General features: G+C 44.3%; 2 protein-coding genes across 7 annotated transcripts in view; one reads left to right on the top strand and one right to left on the bottom strand.

Annotated features, from left to right (window-relative positions):
- Positions 1-16,558, top strand: part of LOC142907920 (uncharacterized) — a 145,547-nt gene that overhangs the window by 40,832 nt on the left and 88,157 nt on the right. The gene's annotated exons all lie outside the window — the stretch shown is intronic.
- LOC116936940 (uncharacterized) lies at positions 8,379-16,167 on the bottom strand. Of its 4 annotated transcripts, none has more exons than XM_076057881.1 (3): positions 15,956-16,167; positions 11,943-11,964; positions 8,379-10,776 (listed from the first exon to the last, which is right to left on the bottom strand). In XM_076057881.1, the coding sequence occupies exon 3, from the start codon at positions 10,746-10,748 to the stop codon at positions 9,417-9,419; it is 1,332 nt and encodes a 443-aa protein (XP_075913996.1). In that variant the 5' UTR covers positions 10,749-10,776; positions 11,943-11,964; positions 15,956-16,167; the 3' UTR covers positions 8,379-9,416. The 4 variants fall into 4 exon arrangements, with proteins under 4 accessions (XP_075913996.1, XP_075913995.1, XP_075913993.1 ...); XM_076057880.1 differs by having other exon boundaries at positions 11,943-12,390; positions 15,956-16,166; XM_076057878.1 differs by lacking the exon at positions 11,943-11,964 and having other exon boundaries at positions 15,956-16,164.

Below are 16,558 nucleotides of genomic sequence, written 5' to 3'. Positions count from 1 at the left end.
TATACTTTAACTTAGCTATTTCAATGCTAAATTCTATGCTAATTCCTTTGTCAAGGGGTGCCTTTGCGGATGTGTATGCTTTAACATAGCCATTTCTGTGACCAGTCACAAGCTAATCACCCAGCCATTTCAATGCTAAATTCTATGCTAATTCCTTTGTCAAGGTGCTTTGTTTCTTCTCACACAGCTTAAAGGTCGTGATCTGAGCGTGGCTTTTTTCACTCCAGCGCTGTCCTCCAGACAGTCTCGTCCCTTCACCTGATGAAGGCCGCTTGTGTTGTGGCCGAAACGTCGTGATTTATTTTGTTATTTTATTTTTTACCTACGTGACTTTACCCAATAGAACCAAAGAGTATGGATCCTTGCAGTGACGAAAGCTTTAAATCTAGAATTGATAACCTCTATGGGGAGGGCTTTCACCTATCTGTTAGAGCTTTTAACAGACAACAGGACAAGAAGTCACAGCTCATCGAGACGCTGACCTTCCTCAAAAGATGCCGCGATCACAAGGTAATACCCATCGCTTTCACACTCACTTCTGCTGCTGTATCTTCTCCGAATTCTAAACAGATTCTGCTTAAGGCCAGCCTATCTATAATCTCAGAGAGGATAAGGCTACTCTGATTTGAACTCGATACTTTAGACAGGACTCTCCTACAAGCTCATTTAATGTTAACACAAAAAATGTCACCTTCTGATTGGAATCACGTAGACAACATGACTGCTTCTTCTGCTGAGTCACTGTCAGTCAAATGTAAAGCTAACCTGATTTCTAAATTCAACCACCTATCAAAGAAGAACCCAGTTCCACATATAACAAAACTAGATGTTAACAAAATCGTCATTAATCAGAGTAGCACCCCGATTTCGGACAATCTGAAAACAGTACTGGCTAGGGGACTAAATTTAGCTGTCACCCCAAAACACATACCAGTAGATGATATCATCTCTCAGGTCGATGTAGCCCTCAAAGGCATAGGACACATCCAAGCAGACGTTGCGAGAGCTGAAATAGCCACTATTCTTAAGAATGCTAAGAAACCTATTAGTAACATCAGCAAAAATGAACACTCTGAACTCGCGAATTTAAAAAAACAGAAGTGATATAGTCATCCTCTCAGCCGATAAAGGCAACGCTACTGTTATTATGGATAAAGATTCATACAACAACAAAATCCAGAATCTGCTCAACGATGGAAGTTACTCAAAAATTAAAAAAATGACCCTACTAATAGCCTAGCGATAAAAACCAACAAGATCATCACAAGTTCGACCTCCCTAATCGACCCAACTAAACGTCCCTCCCTATAACCTTCTGCTGCAAGACTCCCTAGATTCTATGGTCTTCCCAAGATTCATAAAGAAGGCACCCCACTTCGACCCATCGTATCCACGATCAACTCCCCTACCTATAGACTAGCCCGTTTTCTGTCAGATACCTTGCTGCCTTTCACTGGCAAGACCGCCTCAGCAGTACTTAACTCAGCCCAATTGGTCTCTATGGTCAAAGACGTTGTACTGTCCCCTGACGATATCCTTGTCAGCTTCGATGTGGTCTCTTTGTTCACCAAGGCCCCAGTACCTGATACCATTAATATAATTGAAAATTTGGTCCAACATGGACTAGATCCCAACACACCTGCACTGGTTAGGCACTGCCTCAACAATACCTACTTTACTTGGAATGGCTCCTTCTACAAACAAAATGAGGGTACCCCCATGGGATCCCCCTTGTCACCAGTGATAGCCAATATTTTCATGGAGAAATTTGAATCAGATGCCATCCAGACTTCCACCCTCAGACCTTCCCTGTGGAAGAGATATGTGGATGACACTTTCGTCATTTGGCCACATGGCCTCTCAGCTCTGAACCTTTTCCTACACCACATCAATTCCAGACATCCCGCCATCAAATTCACCATGGAAGTGGAGAAAGATGGCAAGCTACCATTCTTAGATGTTCTGTTTGAGAGGAGACCTGATGGCTCATTGGGGCATTCTGTCTACAGGAAACCCACCCACACAGATACCTACTTGAAACCTGATTCCCACCACCACCCAGCCCAAAAGAATTCTCTCATCAAAACTTTATACCATAGGGCTCATTGAATTTCAGACCAACACCACCTGACCAGTGAATTAAAACATGTACACCTGGCCCTCAAAAGGAATGGTTACTCTGACCGTACCATCCGCCAAGCTGTTTCTCCCTCCATACAGAAACAACCACTTGATACTCCGGTCAAAACCATCACACTACCATATATAGCAGGCGTTACTAAAAAGATTTCCAAAATTCTAAACAAACACAAGATCCAGGTCCGGTTCAATACAGTACACAAAATTCGTGATCTGATCCCATCCGTGAAGGATGTCATTCCTGACTTACAGTACCCCGGGGTTTACAAATTGAGTTGTACCTGCGGTGATTGCTATATCGGGGAGACAAAGCGACATGTCTCTGACCGAATTCGCGAGCACAAATCAGATTTGAAACACGGCAAAACGAATTCTTCTGCCGTGGCTGATCACTGTTACAACGCCGTGGGTGATCACGATATAATTTTCTCCGATACCAAGGTTCTTTGCAAACCCACGGCTTTTATCAGAGATTTGTTCACGAGGCAATTCAGATCTACAAACACAGACACAATTTCAACCGAGAAGATGGTTTCAAATTAAGCAACCATTGGAAAGATGTTCTAAATCGAACTAAACATTAAACTAATTTCAATGGTACAGTATATTTTTCAAGTAGTGGTACCCCAAACTTTCGCAGCTCTTATAAATTCCCTTTTCACGCCATCAATAGGTAAACTCCCCCTCCTCCCCCCCCCCCCCGCGCCAAACGGCAAGTCCACCGGCACGTACACCACCTCTTTTCCAAAATCGGCCAATCAAATGCTAATTTTTATGCTAATTTATTTGTCAGGACACCTTGTTTGCTCGCACACAGGGTTGTGTTTCGCTAAATTCTCCTGTTTGATTTGTACTAGGTGCCTCGGTGAATGTATATGCTCTGACTTTAACATAGCTATTTCTGTGACCAGTTACAAGCTAATGACTCAGCTATTTCAATGCTAAATTCTATGCTAATTCCTTTGTCAAGGGGTGCCTCTGCGGATGTGTATACTTTAACTTAGCTATTTCAATGCTAAATTCTATGCTAATTCCTTTGTCAAGGCGCTTTGTTTCTTCTCACACAGCTTAAAGGTCGTGATCTGAGCGTGGCTTTTTTCACTCCAGCGCTGTCCTCCAGACAGTCTCGTCCCTTCACCTGATGAAGGCCGCTTGTGTTGTGGCCGAAACGTCGTGATTTATTTTGTTATTTTATTTTTTACCTACGTGACTTTACCCAATAGAACCAAAGAGTATGGATCCTTGCAGTGACGAAAGCTTTAAATCTAGAATTGATAACCTCTATGGGGAGGGCTTTCACCTATCTGTTAGAGCTTTTAACAGACAACGGGACAAGAAGTCACAGCTCATCGAGACGCTGACCTTCCTCAAAAGATGCCGCGATCACAAGGTAATACCCATCGCTTTCACACTCACTTCTGCTGCTGTATCTTCTCCGAATTCTAAACAGATTCTGCTTAAGGCCAGCCTATCTATAATCTCAGAGAGGATAAGGCTACTCCGATTTGAACTCGATACTTTAGACAGGACTCTCCTACAAGCTCATTTAATGTTAACACAAAAAATGTCACCTTCTGATTGGAATCACGTAGACAACATGACTGCTTCTTCTGCTGAGTCACTGTCAGTCAAATGTAAAGCTAACCTGATTTCTAAATTCAACCACCTATCAAAGAAGAACCCAGTTCCACATATAACAAAACTAGATGTTAACAAAATCGTCATTAATCAGAGTAGCACCCCGATTTCGGACAATCTGAAAACAGTACTGGCTAGGGGACTAAATTTAGCTGTCACCCCAAAACACATACCAGTAGATGATATCATCTCTCAGGTCGATGTAGCCCTCAAAGGCATAGGACACATCCAAGCAGACGTTGCGAGAGCTGAAATAGCCACTATTCTTAAGAATGCTAAGAAACCTATTAGTAACATCAGCAAAAATGAACACTCTGAACTCGCGAATTTAAAAAACAGAAGTGATATAGTCATCCTCTCAGCCGATAAAGGCAACGCTACTGTTATTATGGATAAAGATTCATACAACAACAAAATCCAGAATCTGCTCAACGATGGAAGTTACTCAAAAATTAAAAAAATGACCCTACTAATAGCCTAGCGATAAAAACCAACAAGATCATCACAAGTTCGACCTCCCTAATCGACCCAACTAAACGTCCCTCCCTATAACCTGCTGCAAGACTCCCTAGATTCTATGGTCTTCCCAAGATTCATAAAGAAGGCACCCCACTTCGACCCATCGTATCCACGATCAACTCCCCTACCTATAGACTAGCCCGTTTTCTGTTAGATACCTTGCTGCCTTTCACTGGCAAGACTGCCTCAGCAGTACTTAACTCAGCCCAATTGGTCTCTATGGTCAAAGACGTTGTACTGTCCCCTGACGATATCCTTGTCAGCTTCGATGTGGTCTCTTTGTTCACCAAGGCCCCAGTACCTGATAGCATTAATATAATTGAAAATTTGGTCCAACATGGACTAGATCCCAACACACCTGCACTGGTTAGGCACTGCCTCAACAATACCTACTTTACTTGGAATGGCTCCTTCTACAAACAAAATGAGGGTACCCCCATGGGATCCCCCTTGTCACCAGTGATAGCCAATATTTTCATGGAGAAATTTGAATCAGACGCCATCCAGACTTCCACCCTCAGACCTTCCCTGTGGAAGAGATATGTGGATGACACTTTCGTCATTTGGCCACATGGCCTCCCAGCTCTGAACCTTTTCCTACACCACATCAATTCCAGACATCCCGCCATCAAATTCACCATGGAAGTGGAGAAAGATGGCAAGCTACCATTCTTAGATGTTCTGTTTGAGAGGAGACCTGATGGCTCATTGGGGCATTCTGTCTACAGGAAACCCACCCACACAGATTCCTACTTGAAACCTGATTCCCACCACCACCCAGCCCAAAAGAATTCTCTCATTAAAACTTTATACCATAGGGCTCATTGCATTTCGGGCCAACACCACCTGACCAGTGAATTAAAACATGTACACCTGGCCCTCAAAAGGAATGGTTACTCTGACAGTACCATCCGCCAAGCTGTTTCTCCCTCCATACAGAAACAACCACTTGATACTCCGGTCAAAACCATCACACTACCATATATAGCAGGCGTTACTAAAAAGATTTCCAAAATTCTAAACAAACACAAGATCCAGGTCCGGTTCAATACAGTACACAAAATTCGTGATCTGATCCCATCCGTGAAGGATGTCATTCCTGACTTACAGTACCCCGGGGTTTACAAATTGAGTTGTACCTGCGGTGATTGCTATATCGGGGAGACAAAGCGACATGTCTCTGACCGAATTCGCGAGCACAAATGAGATTTGAAACACGGCAAAACGAATTCTTCTGCCGTGGCTGATCACTGTTACAACGCTGTGGGTGATCACGATATAATTTTCTCCGATACCAAGGTTCTTTGCAAACCCACAGGTTTTTATCAGAGATTTGTTCACGAGGCAATTCAGATCTACAAACACAGACAATTTCAACCAAGAAGATGGTTTCAAATTAAGCAACCATTGGAAAGATGTTCTAAATCGAACTAAACATTAAACTAATTTCAATGGTACAGTATATTTTTCAAGTAGTGGTACCCCAAACTTTCGCAGCTCTTATAAATTCCCATTTCACACTATCAATAGGTAATCTCCCCCTCCCCCCCCCCCGCGCCAAACGGCAAGTCCACCGGCACGTACACCACCTCTTTTCTAAAATCGGTCCATCAAATGCTAATTTTTATTCTAATTTATTTGCCAGGACACCTTGTTTGCTCGCACACAGGGTTGTGTTTCGCTAAATTATCCTGTTTGATTTGTACTAGGTGCCTCGGTGAATGTATATGCTCTGAATTTAACATAGCTATTTCTGTGACCAGTTACAAGCTAATGACTCAGCTATTTCAATGCTAAATTCTATGCTAATTCCTTTGTCAAGGGGTGCCTCTGCGGATGTGTATACTTTAACTTAGCTATTTCAATGCTAAATTCTATGCTAATTCCTTTGTCAAGGGGTGCCTTTGCGGATGTGTATGCTTTAAAATAGCCATTTCTGTGACCAGTCACAAGCTAATCACTCAGCCATTTCAATGCTAAATTCTATGCTAATTCCTTTGTCAAGGCGCTTTGTTTCTTCTCACACAGCTTAAAGGTCGTGATCTGAGCGTGGCTTTTTTCACTCCAGCGCTGTCCTCCAGACAGTCTCGTCCCTTCACCTGATGAAGGCCGCTTGTGTTGTGGCCGAAACGTCGTGATTTTTTTTGTTATTTTATTTTTTACCTACGTGACTTTACCCAATAGAACCAAAGAGTATGGATCCTTGCAGTCACGAAAGCTTTAAATCTAGGACAGAGAGATGTTGAACCGAACAAACTTAACTCGCTCCATTGAAAGAGATTCCTCAATCTTTGCCCATCCCAGGAAGTCGTTCTTGTTTCTATTTATTTCATTGTGTGGTGTGTACGTGTAAGCAATGTGGGATATCAATGTGAACAGATATGAACAAGATCAGCAGACACGACGTCTTTCAGACTCTTTTGTTCTTTCGGTAAAGTCACGTAGGTAGAAAAAAAATCACGTTTCGATCGCAACACGAGCAGTCGTCCTCAGGCGAAAACATCCATAGTCACGTGAGCTACGGCACGTGATAAAGATAAGGTGACCCCCCCTCCCCCCCCCCCCCGTGGCTCGCCCCGCTCAGCTGAGCATCGTTTTAATGCGGTGGGATCACGCGAAATTGATTTCTGTAAGACGAAGGTACTTTGAAAACCCACTGGCTAAACTCTTTTATATAAGCGCACAACTTCATCTGTCTGTGACGAACGCTGCACTTTCCGTCGTTTTCATGCAGGGGGCGCTGTAAACCTACTAGCCACCTGCATGAACGACGGAGGCGCAGGGACAGACGTTCGATCGCGGTGGAATCGATCTGCAGACGGCGGTCTTCTCGCACGGCCAGCTCTGTGTCGCCTCATCTCGATCCCGAGATCCCAACCAGGTGAACGTCCGCATCGAACCGAATCCCCGGCAAGGCCATCTACTTCACGACGAGAGAAAATTCACACGAAATGTCGTTTTCAATTAAGCCTTCCAGATGTAAAATGATATAAGCTAATTCAAAAAAATAATACAATTCAAAGTCGTTTCATTTTAAAACTTCAAAACTGAGCACCGGGAGCTTGAGTGAATGCGTCGTTCGTGGGCAATTTTTTTGGTGACTTTCCTGGCCCAAGGCCGTAAATGGTTGTGAGGGGCTCCGCAGGCGGTCCGGCTTGCTTCAACCCTTGGTTGTCAACATCCAGACGTTAATCGGCAAGGGGCATTTCTTGTCCTAGTTCGCCAACATATAAGACGTCATGCAAAATTCCAATGAGTGATGTTGTGGAGAATGCATCTACTCGATGTGCTCTGCCTTATAACCAAATACAAATCCGAACCAAAATCCATTTCAAATGTGCTCTTAAAATTATCTCCTTGCTATGAAGCAGATCAGCAGACACGACATCTTTCATTTATCGATCTCTCCACGAAAAAAAGGAATGTTTTACACAAACTAAACCTAGCACAGCCTTCTGAGAGTGCATCATTGATTCAGTGCAAGCCACCTGTTGACCCTCATTGGTGCACAGCCTCTCAACAGCAGCTGGGTTTGCTTCAACCGATGGTTTCGAACATCCAGACGTAATCAGCAAGGCGCATTTCTAGTCCTAATTAGACAAAATCTACGTCAACACGTAATACAAAATTATAATCCGTGTTGTAGAGAATGTATCTCCTCTACGTGTATCTTTTAAGTGGTATGCCTTGTAATTGATGAATGCTCCGAGTGTGCTCCCTGTTTCAAAGACAATGAGTTGCTGCAGAGGCAGATGCTTCCTGCAAACACAAAAATACCCTTTGACCTGTATCACAAGCACAACGGGTCTCACCTGAGTTATCTGTACAGGTTACTTCCAAAACACACTTTGTCCTAACATCACTTATTCAATGTTTGACCCTTATAGACAATGTTACATGTACGCAAACAATCAGACAAGCATTCATTCTCAATTATTGACAGTCAATTAACCAAATTTAATTACTGCACTGAAATATACTGCATCAGGTTACATCGCATTAACAAGTTATTTAAAATAATACGCACCGTCCGATTAACAGTGTATGTGTAGTGGGTTCTCAACTCGACAGAGACGGCGAAATGGAGGCAACACTATTTATTGTAACTCAGCACAGGGCAACGTATACAATACTTGAAGGGGTAACGGCCCCTTCACCCGTACTATTCTGGAATATACCCCAGGCTATCTGCCTATCCACCAGGTCCTCCGCTAAGGGCTCTAAGGGAAGCTACCTGACCTGGCCCAGCCAAGGCTCAGGTCCCGACCACCAGCCACACAGACCCGGCCCTTAGAAGGACATCGACTTTGAGGCTCTGGGGTCACACCGCTGGCTTGCGCTGCCCGGCCCTGAGAAGGACAGCGGGTCAGAGGAGTTCCAGGGTCTATCTAGCCGGTCTTCAGTCTTCAACTGGGTTTTCTGACTTGGGCTCGCGAACACTGCCCCTATCTCTCTGGCTCCCCGTCTTTTATACCAATTCCCCACCGAGGGGCGGGGTTCTGAGGGATCACAGCACACCCCGCAGCCCCCACCCGTTGGGAGGGGCGCGGGGGATCCAAAGCCCACAGCCCCCTGCGGGTAAGCCAAGGGTGCTAGCTCTAACCGGTGTGCGTTTGTCCTGTAACACCACTACATATGTACAACATACTATTGCGCCATTCAAAACGCACAGGTCATTGCATGTTGGTGTCACGGTCAAAATTGGGGTAATTCCAAACATCCAGAAACTGCACAACGGAGATGCCACGTCAATGATCGCCCCCTACTGACAGGCTCTTGTCCACATGCAGGCCGGTGCAGGGCCACCACCTTGTGTCACACAGGGGCAGCTGCTACTTGGGGATGCTCTTCGAGTGTTTGAAACGAGATACGATACAAAACTCAAAATTGCTGAGGCGATTAAGCAAGCACCATTTAAATGCAATTATTAGAACATAGTGAACGCTTGGGAGCTTATTGGCTCTCGCTCCTGGTTAGAGATCTACCCAACCCACAGGTCCACAAAGACTGGCCGCTCTTACCCTGCAGGTTGAACCTAGGAATTGAGTGTTCAAGTTCACAATCTTGTCATTAAAGGCCTGTGACAAAGGTGCATCTATTGGAGCGACATCGTCTCAAGCTTACACATCTACCGGGTCTCCATTTGACTTTGTATTGTCTCGGAGGAAGTCCACCCACACCTCCACTTCCACAAACTGCTGGGAGTTGCCTCGCTCTGCCTCATAGTCAGAATTCTCCTCCTGCTTCACGTTGCCTCCATCGATGTGAAGGTCCGACTTTGGAGTCGAATCTTCATCTTCACATTTTACCCTCACTTCTTCGCTCTTCACCATCACTTCTTCACATTTCACCTTCACCTCTTCATATTTCACCTTGATACCTTTAAAAGTGTCCAAGCTGGGATTTTCTTCCATTTCTTGTTTGATGAGGGATGGGCTCATTGCGGCACTTTGACTTTCACAAGCTGATTTCAGACTCCACTCCTTGTGGATCTTCTGATGTTTGTGTGTTCTCTGGTGTCTTTGAAGATGTAGTGACCGTGCAAACGCCATCCCACACACACTGCACTTGAAGGGTTTCTCTCCCGTGTGTGTTGTCTGGTGTCTTTGAAGATGTGGTGACTGTGCAAACGCCTTCCCACACACACTGCACTTGAAGGGTTTCTCTCCCGTGTGTGTTGTCTGGTGTCTTTCAAGAGTAGATGACTGTGCAAATGCCTTCCCACACACACTGCACCTTAAGGGTTTCTCTCCTGTGTGTGTTCTCTGGTGTGCAACAAGAGTAGATGACTGTGCAAACGCCTTCCCACACACAATGCACATGAAGGGTTTCTCTCCCGTGTGTGTTGTCTGGTGTCTTTGAAGATGTGGTGACCGTGCAAACGCCTTCCCACACACACTGCACTTGAAGGGTTTCTCTCCCGTGTGTGTTCTCTGATGTGCTACAAGAGCATATGAACGTGCAAATGCCTTCCCACACACACTGCACCTAAAGGGTTTCTCTCCCGTGTGTGTTCTCTGGTGTCTTTCAAGAGTAGATGACTGTGCAAACGCCTTCCCACACACACTGCACTTGAAGGGTTTCTCTCCCGTGTGTGTTTTCTGGTGTGCCACAAGAACAGATGAATATGAAAATGCCTTCCCACACACACTGCACTTGAAGGGTTTCTCTGCCGTGTGTGTTCTCTGGTGTTCTACAAGAATAGATGAAAGTGCAAACGCCTTCCCACACACACTGCACTTGAAGGGTTTCTCTCCCGTGTGTGTTGTCTGCTGTTTTACAAGAGCAGATGATTGTGCAAACGTCTTCCTATACACACTGCACTTGGAGGGTTTCTCTTGTGTGTGAGTTCTCTGGTGCTGTGTAAAATGTTCAGGACGATCCGTGCTGTATCCACACCGGTCGCATTGTTGCCTTTTTGCACCGAGCCGCGCCGAGTGCCTTTGCTCCATCAGACCAATTCTGCAGACGAAGCGACAGCTGCAGAGAGAAAAAAAGAATATCCACACCATCTACACGTCAGTATCGATGCACAGAGGAATTCATATATACACAATAACACAAACACAAGATCCTGGTCCGGTTCAATACAGTACACAAAATCCGTGACCTGATCCCATCCGTGAAGGATGTCGTTCCTGACTTACAGTACCCCGGAGTTTGCAAATTGAGCTGCACCTGTGGTGACTGATATATCGGGGAGACGAAACCACATGTCTCTGACCGAATTCGCGAGCACAAATCAGATTTGAAACACGGCAGAACGAATTCTTCTGCCGTAGCTGATCACTGTTACAACGCTGTGGGTGATCACGATATAGTTTTATCCGATACCAAGGTTCTCTGCAAACCCACGGGTTTTTATCAGAGATTTGTCCACGAGGCAATTCAGATTTACAAACACAGACACAATTTCAACTGAGAGGATGGTTTCAAATTAAGCAATCATTGGAAAGATGTTCTAAATCAAACCAAACATTAAACTAATTTTCAATGGTACAGTATTTTTATACAAGTAGTGGTATCCCAAACTTTCACAGCAGCTTATTTCCCCTCACACCAACATTATGTAAACCCCCCCCCCCCCACACCGTGCCGGTCCAGTACATCATGTTATGCTAATTCCTTTGTCAAGGCGTTTTTTTGTTTCCTCCCACACAGCTTAAAGGACGTGACCTGGGCTTGCTGTCTTCACTCCAACGCTATCCTCTGGACAGTCCAGTCCCTTCACCTGATGAAGGCCACTTGTGTTGTGGCCGAAACGTCGTGATTTTTTGTTATTTTATTTTTACCTACGTGACTTTACCGAATAGAACCAAAGAGTATGGATCCTTGCAGTCACGAAAGCTTCAAATCTAGAATAACACATGACTTACATGTCTACAGTGGTACCCCGGAGATCGAACTTAATTCGTTCCAGAAGGCCATTCGAACACCGATTTGTTCAAGCACCTAATTAATTTTCCCCATAAGAATGAATGTAAATGACATTAAGTGGTTCCAGACACGATAAATCTCTCATTATAAAGCATTTTTACACGAAGTTCACAGTAATTACATGCATAAAATCATACAAAAAAACGAAGAAACACAATAAATAAATAAATTGCATAAATGAAATAAATGATCATTGAACTTCACTTTACCTGTAGTAAGGAGAGTTGATGGCTTGAGTGGAAGGCGGTGAGGAGAATGATAGGAGTTATTAGTAAGTGAGGAGTTGTTAGTAAGGAATTGTTAGTAAGTAAGGAGTTGTTAGTAAGTAAGGAGTTGTTATTAAGGAGTTGTTAGTAAGTAAGGACTTTTCCCTTGCTTTTTATTCAACGCGTGTAATCGGCATCGCGCTCGCTGATGGTTTTGAAAGGCTCCTCAAGAGGGTCCTTCTTCATGGTTTGAGTGATAGCTTTGCGGATTGTATAGTCGGAGTAACCATTAGCCTTAAGAGCTTGGTGTACGTGCTTGAGTTCACTGCCTATGTGTTCCTGGTCGGATATGCATTGGGCTCTATGATACAGAGTCTTGATGAGAGAATTCTTCTGTGATGGATGGTGGTGGGAATCCGGTTTCAGATAAGCATCCGTATGGGTAGCTTTCCTGTAGACAGAGTGAGGAGCCTTTCAAAACCATCACTTTACCCTACATTGCGGGGATCACAAAAAAGATCTCCAAAATCTTGAATAAACACAACATCCAGGTCCGTTTCAACACATTACATAAAATCCGTGATCTGGTTCCGTCTAGAAAAGATGTGATTCCGGACATACAATACCCTGGTGTCTACAAACTAAGTTGCCTCTGTGGTAGTAGTTACATTGGAGAAACCAAACGCCATGTCTCGGACCGCATTCGTGAACACAAAGCAGACCTTAAACACGGTAGGACCAACACCTCGGCCGTGGCAGATCATTGTTATAATTCAGTAGGCTCACATGACATTGACTTCTCCAAGACAGAGGTTCTTTGTAAGCCATCTGGCTACCATGAGAGATTCGTTCATGAGGCTATCCACATATACAAGCACAGAGACAATTTCAACCGAGAAGATGGATTCTATCTTAGCAATCATTGGAAAGATTTGATAAACCATTTCAGGTCTTAATTGATTGTTCACGCTTATAGTGGCTTTCAGACAGCATACAAAAAAAATTCGTCTCCCCCCTCCTCTTTTCAGAATATAGATGGACTAGTCCTAAATAAACTGCCAAATCGCTGCACGTGGCGCTAACGTTTTTTATAAATAAATAAATGCACCGTTTAAAAATAAATTTATGCAAACCAACACACCTGAAGACGACCGTTTGTGTTATGGTCGAAACGTCGTGAGAATTTTTATTGTTTTATATATATATTTTATTATTTTGTTGTTTCCCTTCAACGTGACTTTACCGAAATAACTAAGAATATGAATTACTGCAGTCACGAAAGCTTTAAATCAAAATTTAACGTATCAACCTGTCAACTCGTCAACCGACGTCAGCCGAGTCCGAACCAACCACCGAAACGAGAATCAACTGATACGTATGATACACTGCCCCCCACTACACGACAAACCAGACGTCCGCTTGACGCAAAGAATCGATTCTGAACATTGGCCTACTCTTTCATCATTCATACCACTCAACACACACACGGGTCATTAACAAAATCCGAGAACCTCAAGTCATTAAACCATCCGTGACTGTGAGAGCCTCGCAACGACCGAGTGAACAATCCGTCGTTCATAAGAGTGTTCGTAATTTTCCTCGTTAATATTTTGTTGGGGCTGTATTTCTAATCGCAAAAGTTACCAACTGATCCATCAATACGGATTAATTCTTGGCACCTTCAACGGAGCGCCGCTCACGGAGGGGTGAATAGCGTGTGCAACCGGTTTCCCTGTCAGGGATCCGGACGCAATTAATTAAAAGATTGGTCCAAGATAAGAATCTCAAAGGAAATCATTGCGTGGATACGGTCACTTGGGAGTATTTGAGTCGTTCGTTTTTTTATTGCATAATCTTGCTGATATCCATGAACGAACATGACGAATCTATGAACGCATATTTGTGCCTTTAGGAATAATAATGGTTTGAGTGTATTTTCACATGAGCAGCGTAGCATAATAATCAATCGTCCTACTGTTTAAAAACGTGACAAGAATATGCATTAAGGGTCGCGTATGATCAATGACCAAGTGCTGTGTAGTGTAACAATTCAAGTATACGAATTTGCATATGATAGAGTTAAGGGTTTGGTAGAATAGTATGCATGTTTTAATCTCTCTCAACAACCGATTAATTGCATTACGCGTCGGGAATTAACCACAGGTGCCGTTATCGAAGTGAAACAACGCAATCGTGATGGTTACCGTGTTAATGCTGTGTTGAAATTCCGAGATTGAGAGTTCTCATATTATCCAAAAATTAAAGTTTAGCTAGAAAATAAATTGATTAAAGCAGTAAGATTGTGTGTGATTTTTTTCCGTGATTCTGCATAGTTGTTCTGCGATTGAGATCTGAACTCTGGGGAACCTATCATAAGCACACTAACACACATGATCAATAAACGTTTAAGCGAGAATAATCGTATCCTTATTGATAATACGGAGTTTAACAACGGAGCCGAGTTGACTCCCTCATTCACGCTCACAACACCTGCATAACTGCTTACGATTAATTGCATTGTTCCAATTGATAACCCAACCTTCGTTACCGAGGCTAGGCCCGATTATCATAACGACCTGCATTATAATAACCATACCCACTCACATAATTATTAAGATTATCTCTCGAATTAGCGTAATTTATGCGCATAATTACACAAAATTATGTAATTTCAGATAAATTATGCAATTTCCAAATTCCAATTAATTTTCATTATTTTCATCAATTTTTCATAACCTACATAGACAACAGCACTGTCCTTGAAATTGATTGGTCCACACCCGAGACAGCTTTTCTTAGAGCCTAGTCTCCACTGGTGTTGGACCAGAAAACGCCAAAAGGCGTACAACTCAAAAACAGCGCACCATCAGAGTATTGAGGGCTCGGGGTGAGCATTTACATTATGAGACCTCCTTTGCCAGTAGCAAGATATAGGAATAGGTTTTACCCTTTTAACTGGCACAAAAACTGACACCTTTATTCAAGGGGATCATGTTTGCAATAACCACAACACAAGCAGTCAAAATGCAAACAAAAAGAGACAACTCTAATAATAATATTGGCACTGTCCTTGAATTTGATTTGTCCACACCCAAGACAGCTTTTCTTAGAGCCTAGTCTCCATTGGTGTTGGACCAGAAGACGCCAAAAGGCGTACAACTCAAAAACAGCGCACTATCAGAGTATTGAGGGCTCGGGGTGAGCATTTACATTATGAGACCTCCTTTGCCAGTAGCAAGATATAGGAATAGGTTTTTTCCCTTTTATCTGGCACAAAAACTGACACCTTTATTCAAGGGGATCATGTTTGCAATAACCACAACACAAGCAGTCAAAATGCAAACAAAAAGAGACAACTCTAATAATAATATTGGCACTGTCCTTGAATTTGATTGGTCCACACCAGAGACGGCTTTTCTTAGAGAGTAATTCCTGCGGTCACCAAAGCTTCGAATCAAGTCATTATCAGAGTTGTCTCTTTTTGTTTGCGTTTTTGACTGCTTGTGTTATGGTTATTGCAAACATGATCCCCTTGTATAAAGGTGTCAGTTTTTGTGCCAGTTAAAAGGGTAAACACCTATTACTATTGCTAAATTTAGCAAGAGAATTGAAGCAAACGCGATCAGGCGAGGGCAGGAGGCAAGGCCCCGCGTTGTAAAATTCCAACCTGGACATCGCTTCCATGCTCGCTGCTACTCAGTTGACATCCCTACGAGAGAGAGAGCGAGGCTCTACCTCGGTAAACAACAACCACCACAACAACCACCACCACAACCACCACCACCACCACCACAACCACCACCACCACCACAACCACCACCACAACCACAACCACCACCACCACAACCACCACCACCACCACAACCACCACAACCACCACCACAACCACCACAACCACCACCACCACCACAACCACCACCACAACCACAACCACCACCACCACAACCACCACCACCACAACCACCACCACCACAACCACCACCACAACCACCACAACCGCGATGAGAATTTCTCACCTCGGATTTCAGTGCACGCGCAGAGCGGCAGCTTCCTGTTACCTCGTGACGTCACGCGATAGCAGGTGACATGACGTCACTTGCGTGGTACAATACACTCCCCTCCCACAAAGAGAGGATCTAAAATTTAATAAATTATGCTAATGAGCTCGGCCAATACGTGGAGGGGTGGGGAGTGGGTGCCGATCCCGTCGCAAAAAACTCGCGACGACTTTCACGAACACATTATGTTAATGAGCCGCCAGTCACCGGGCGTGGCTTTGCCCAAATAAGGATTGGCACTGGAACAGTTATCGGCAGCGGCCGAGCGGAGGTGACGTCACGCTCAAGAGCGCCGCTGTCGGTGACATGACGTCACTAGCGAGGCACACCTCTCCCCTGGCGTTCGACGCCGTTGAGGTCACGCTGAGCGGTGACGTCAGAGAGCGGGGTCAGAGTTCAAGTTTGTTGACAGAAGGGGAGCGGCAGTGACGTGGAGAGCGCTGCGCTCCGCACCCGACCAGCCGAGTTCCATTCCCGCTCGTGGCCAACACCGCCAGTGACGATTTTCTGAACCGGTCCTGAGCCTCCCCTACGTCGACTCGGCCTCAAACGAGTACCCGG

Source organism: Petromyzon marinus, chromosome 85 (genome assembly GCF_048934315.1).
Source record: "Petromyzon marinus isolate PM22_M1 ecotype Great Lakes invasive population chromosome 85, UKy_Petmar_22M1.pri1.0, whole genome shotgun sequence".
Taxonomy (NCBI): Eukaryota; Metazoa; Chordata; class Hyperoartia; order Petromyzontiformes; family Petromyzontidae; genus Petromyzon; species Petromyzon marinus.
This window is presented reverse-complemented; position numbering and strand designations above follow the sequence as displayed.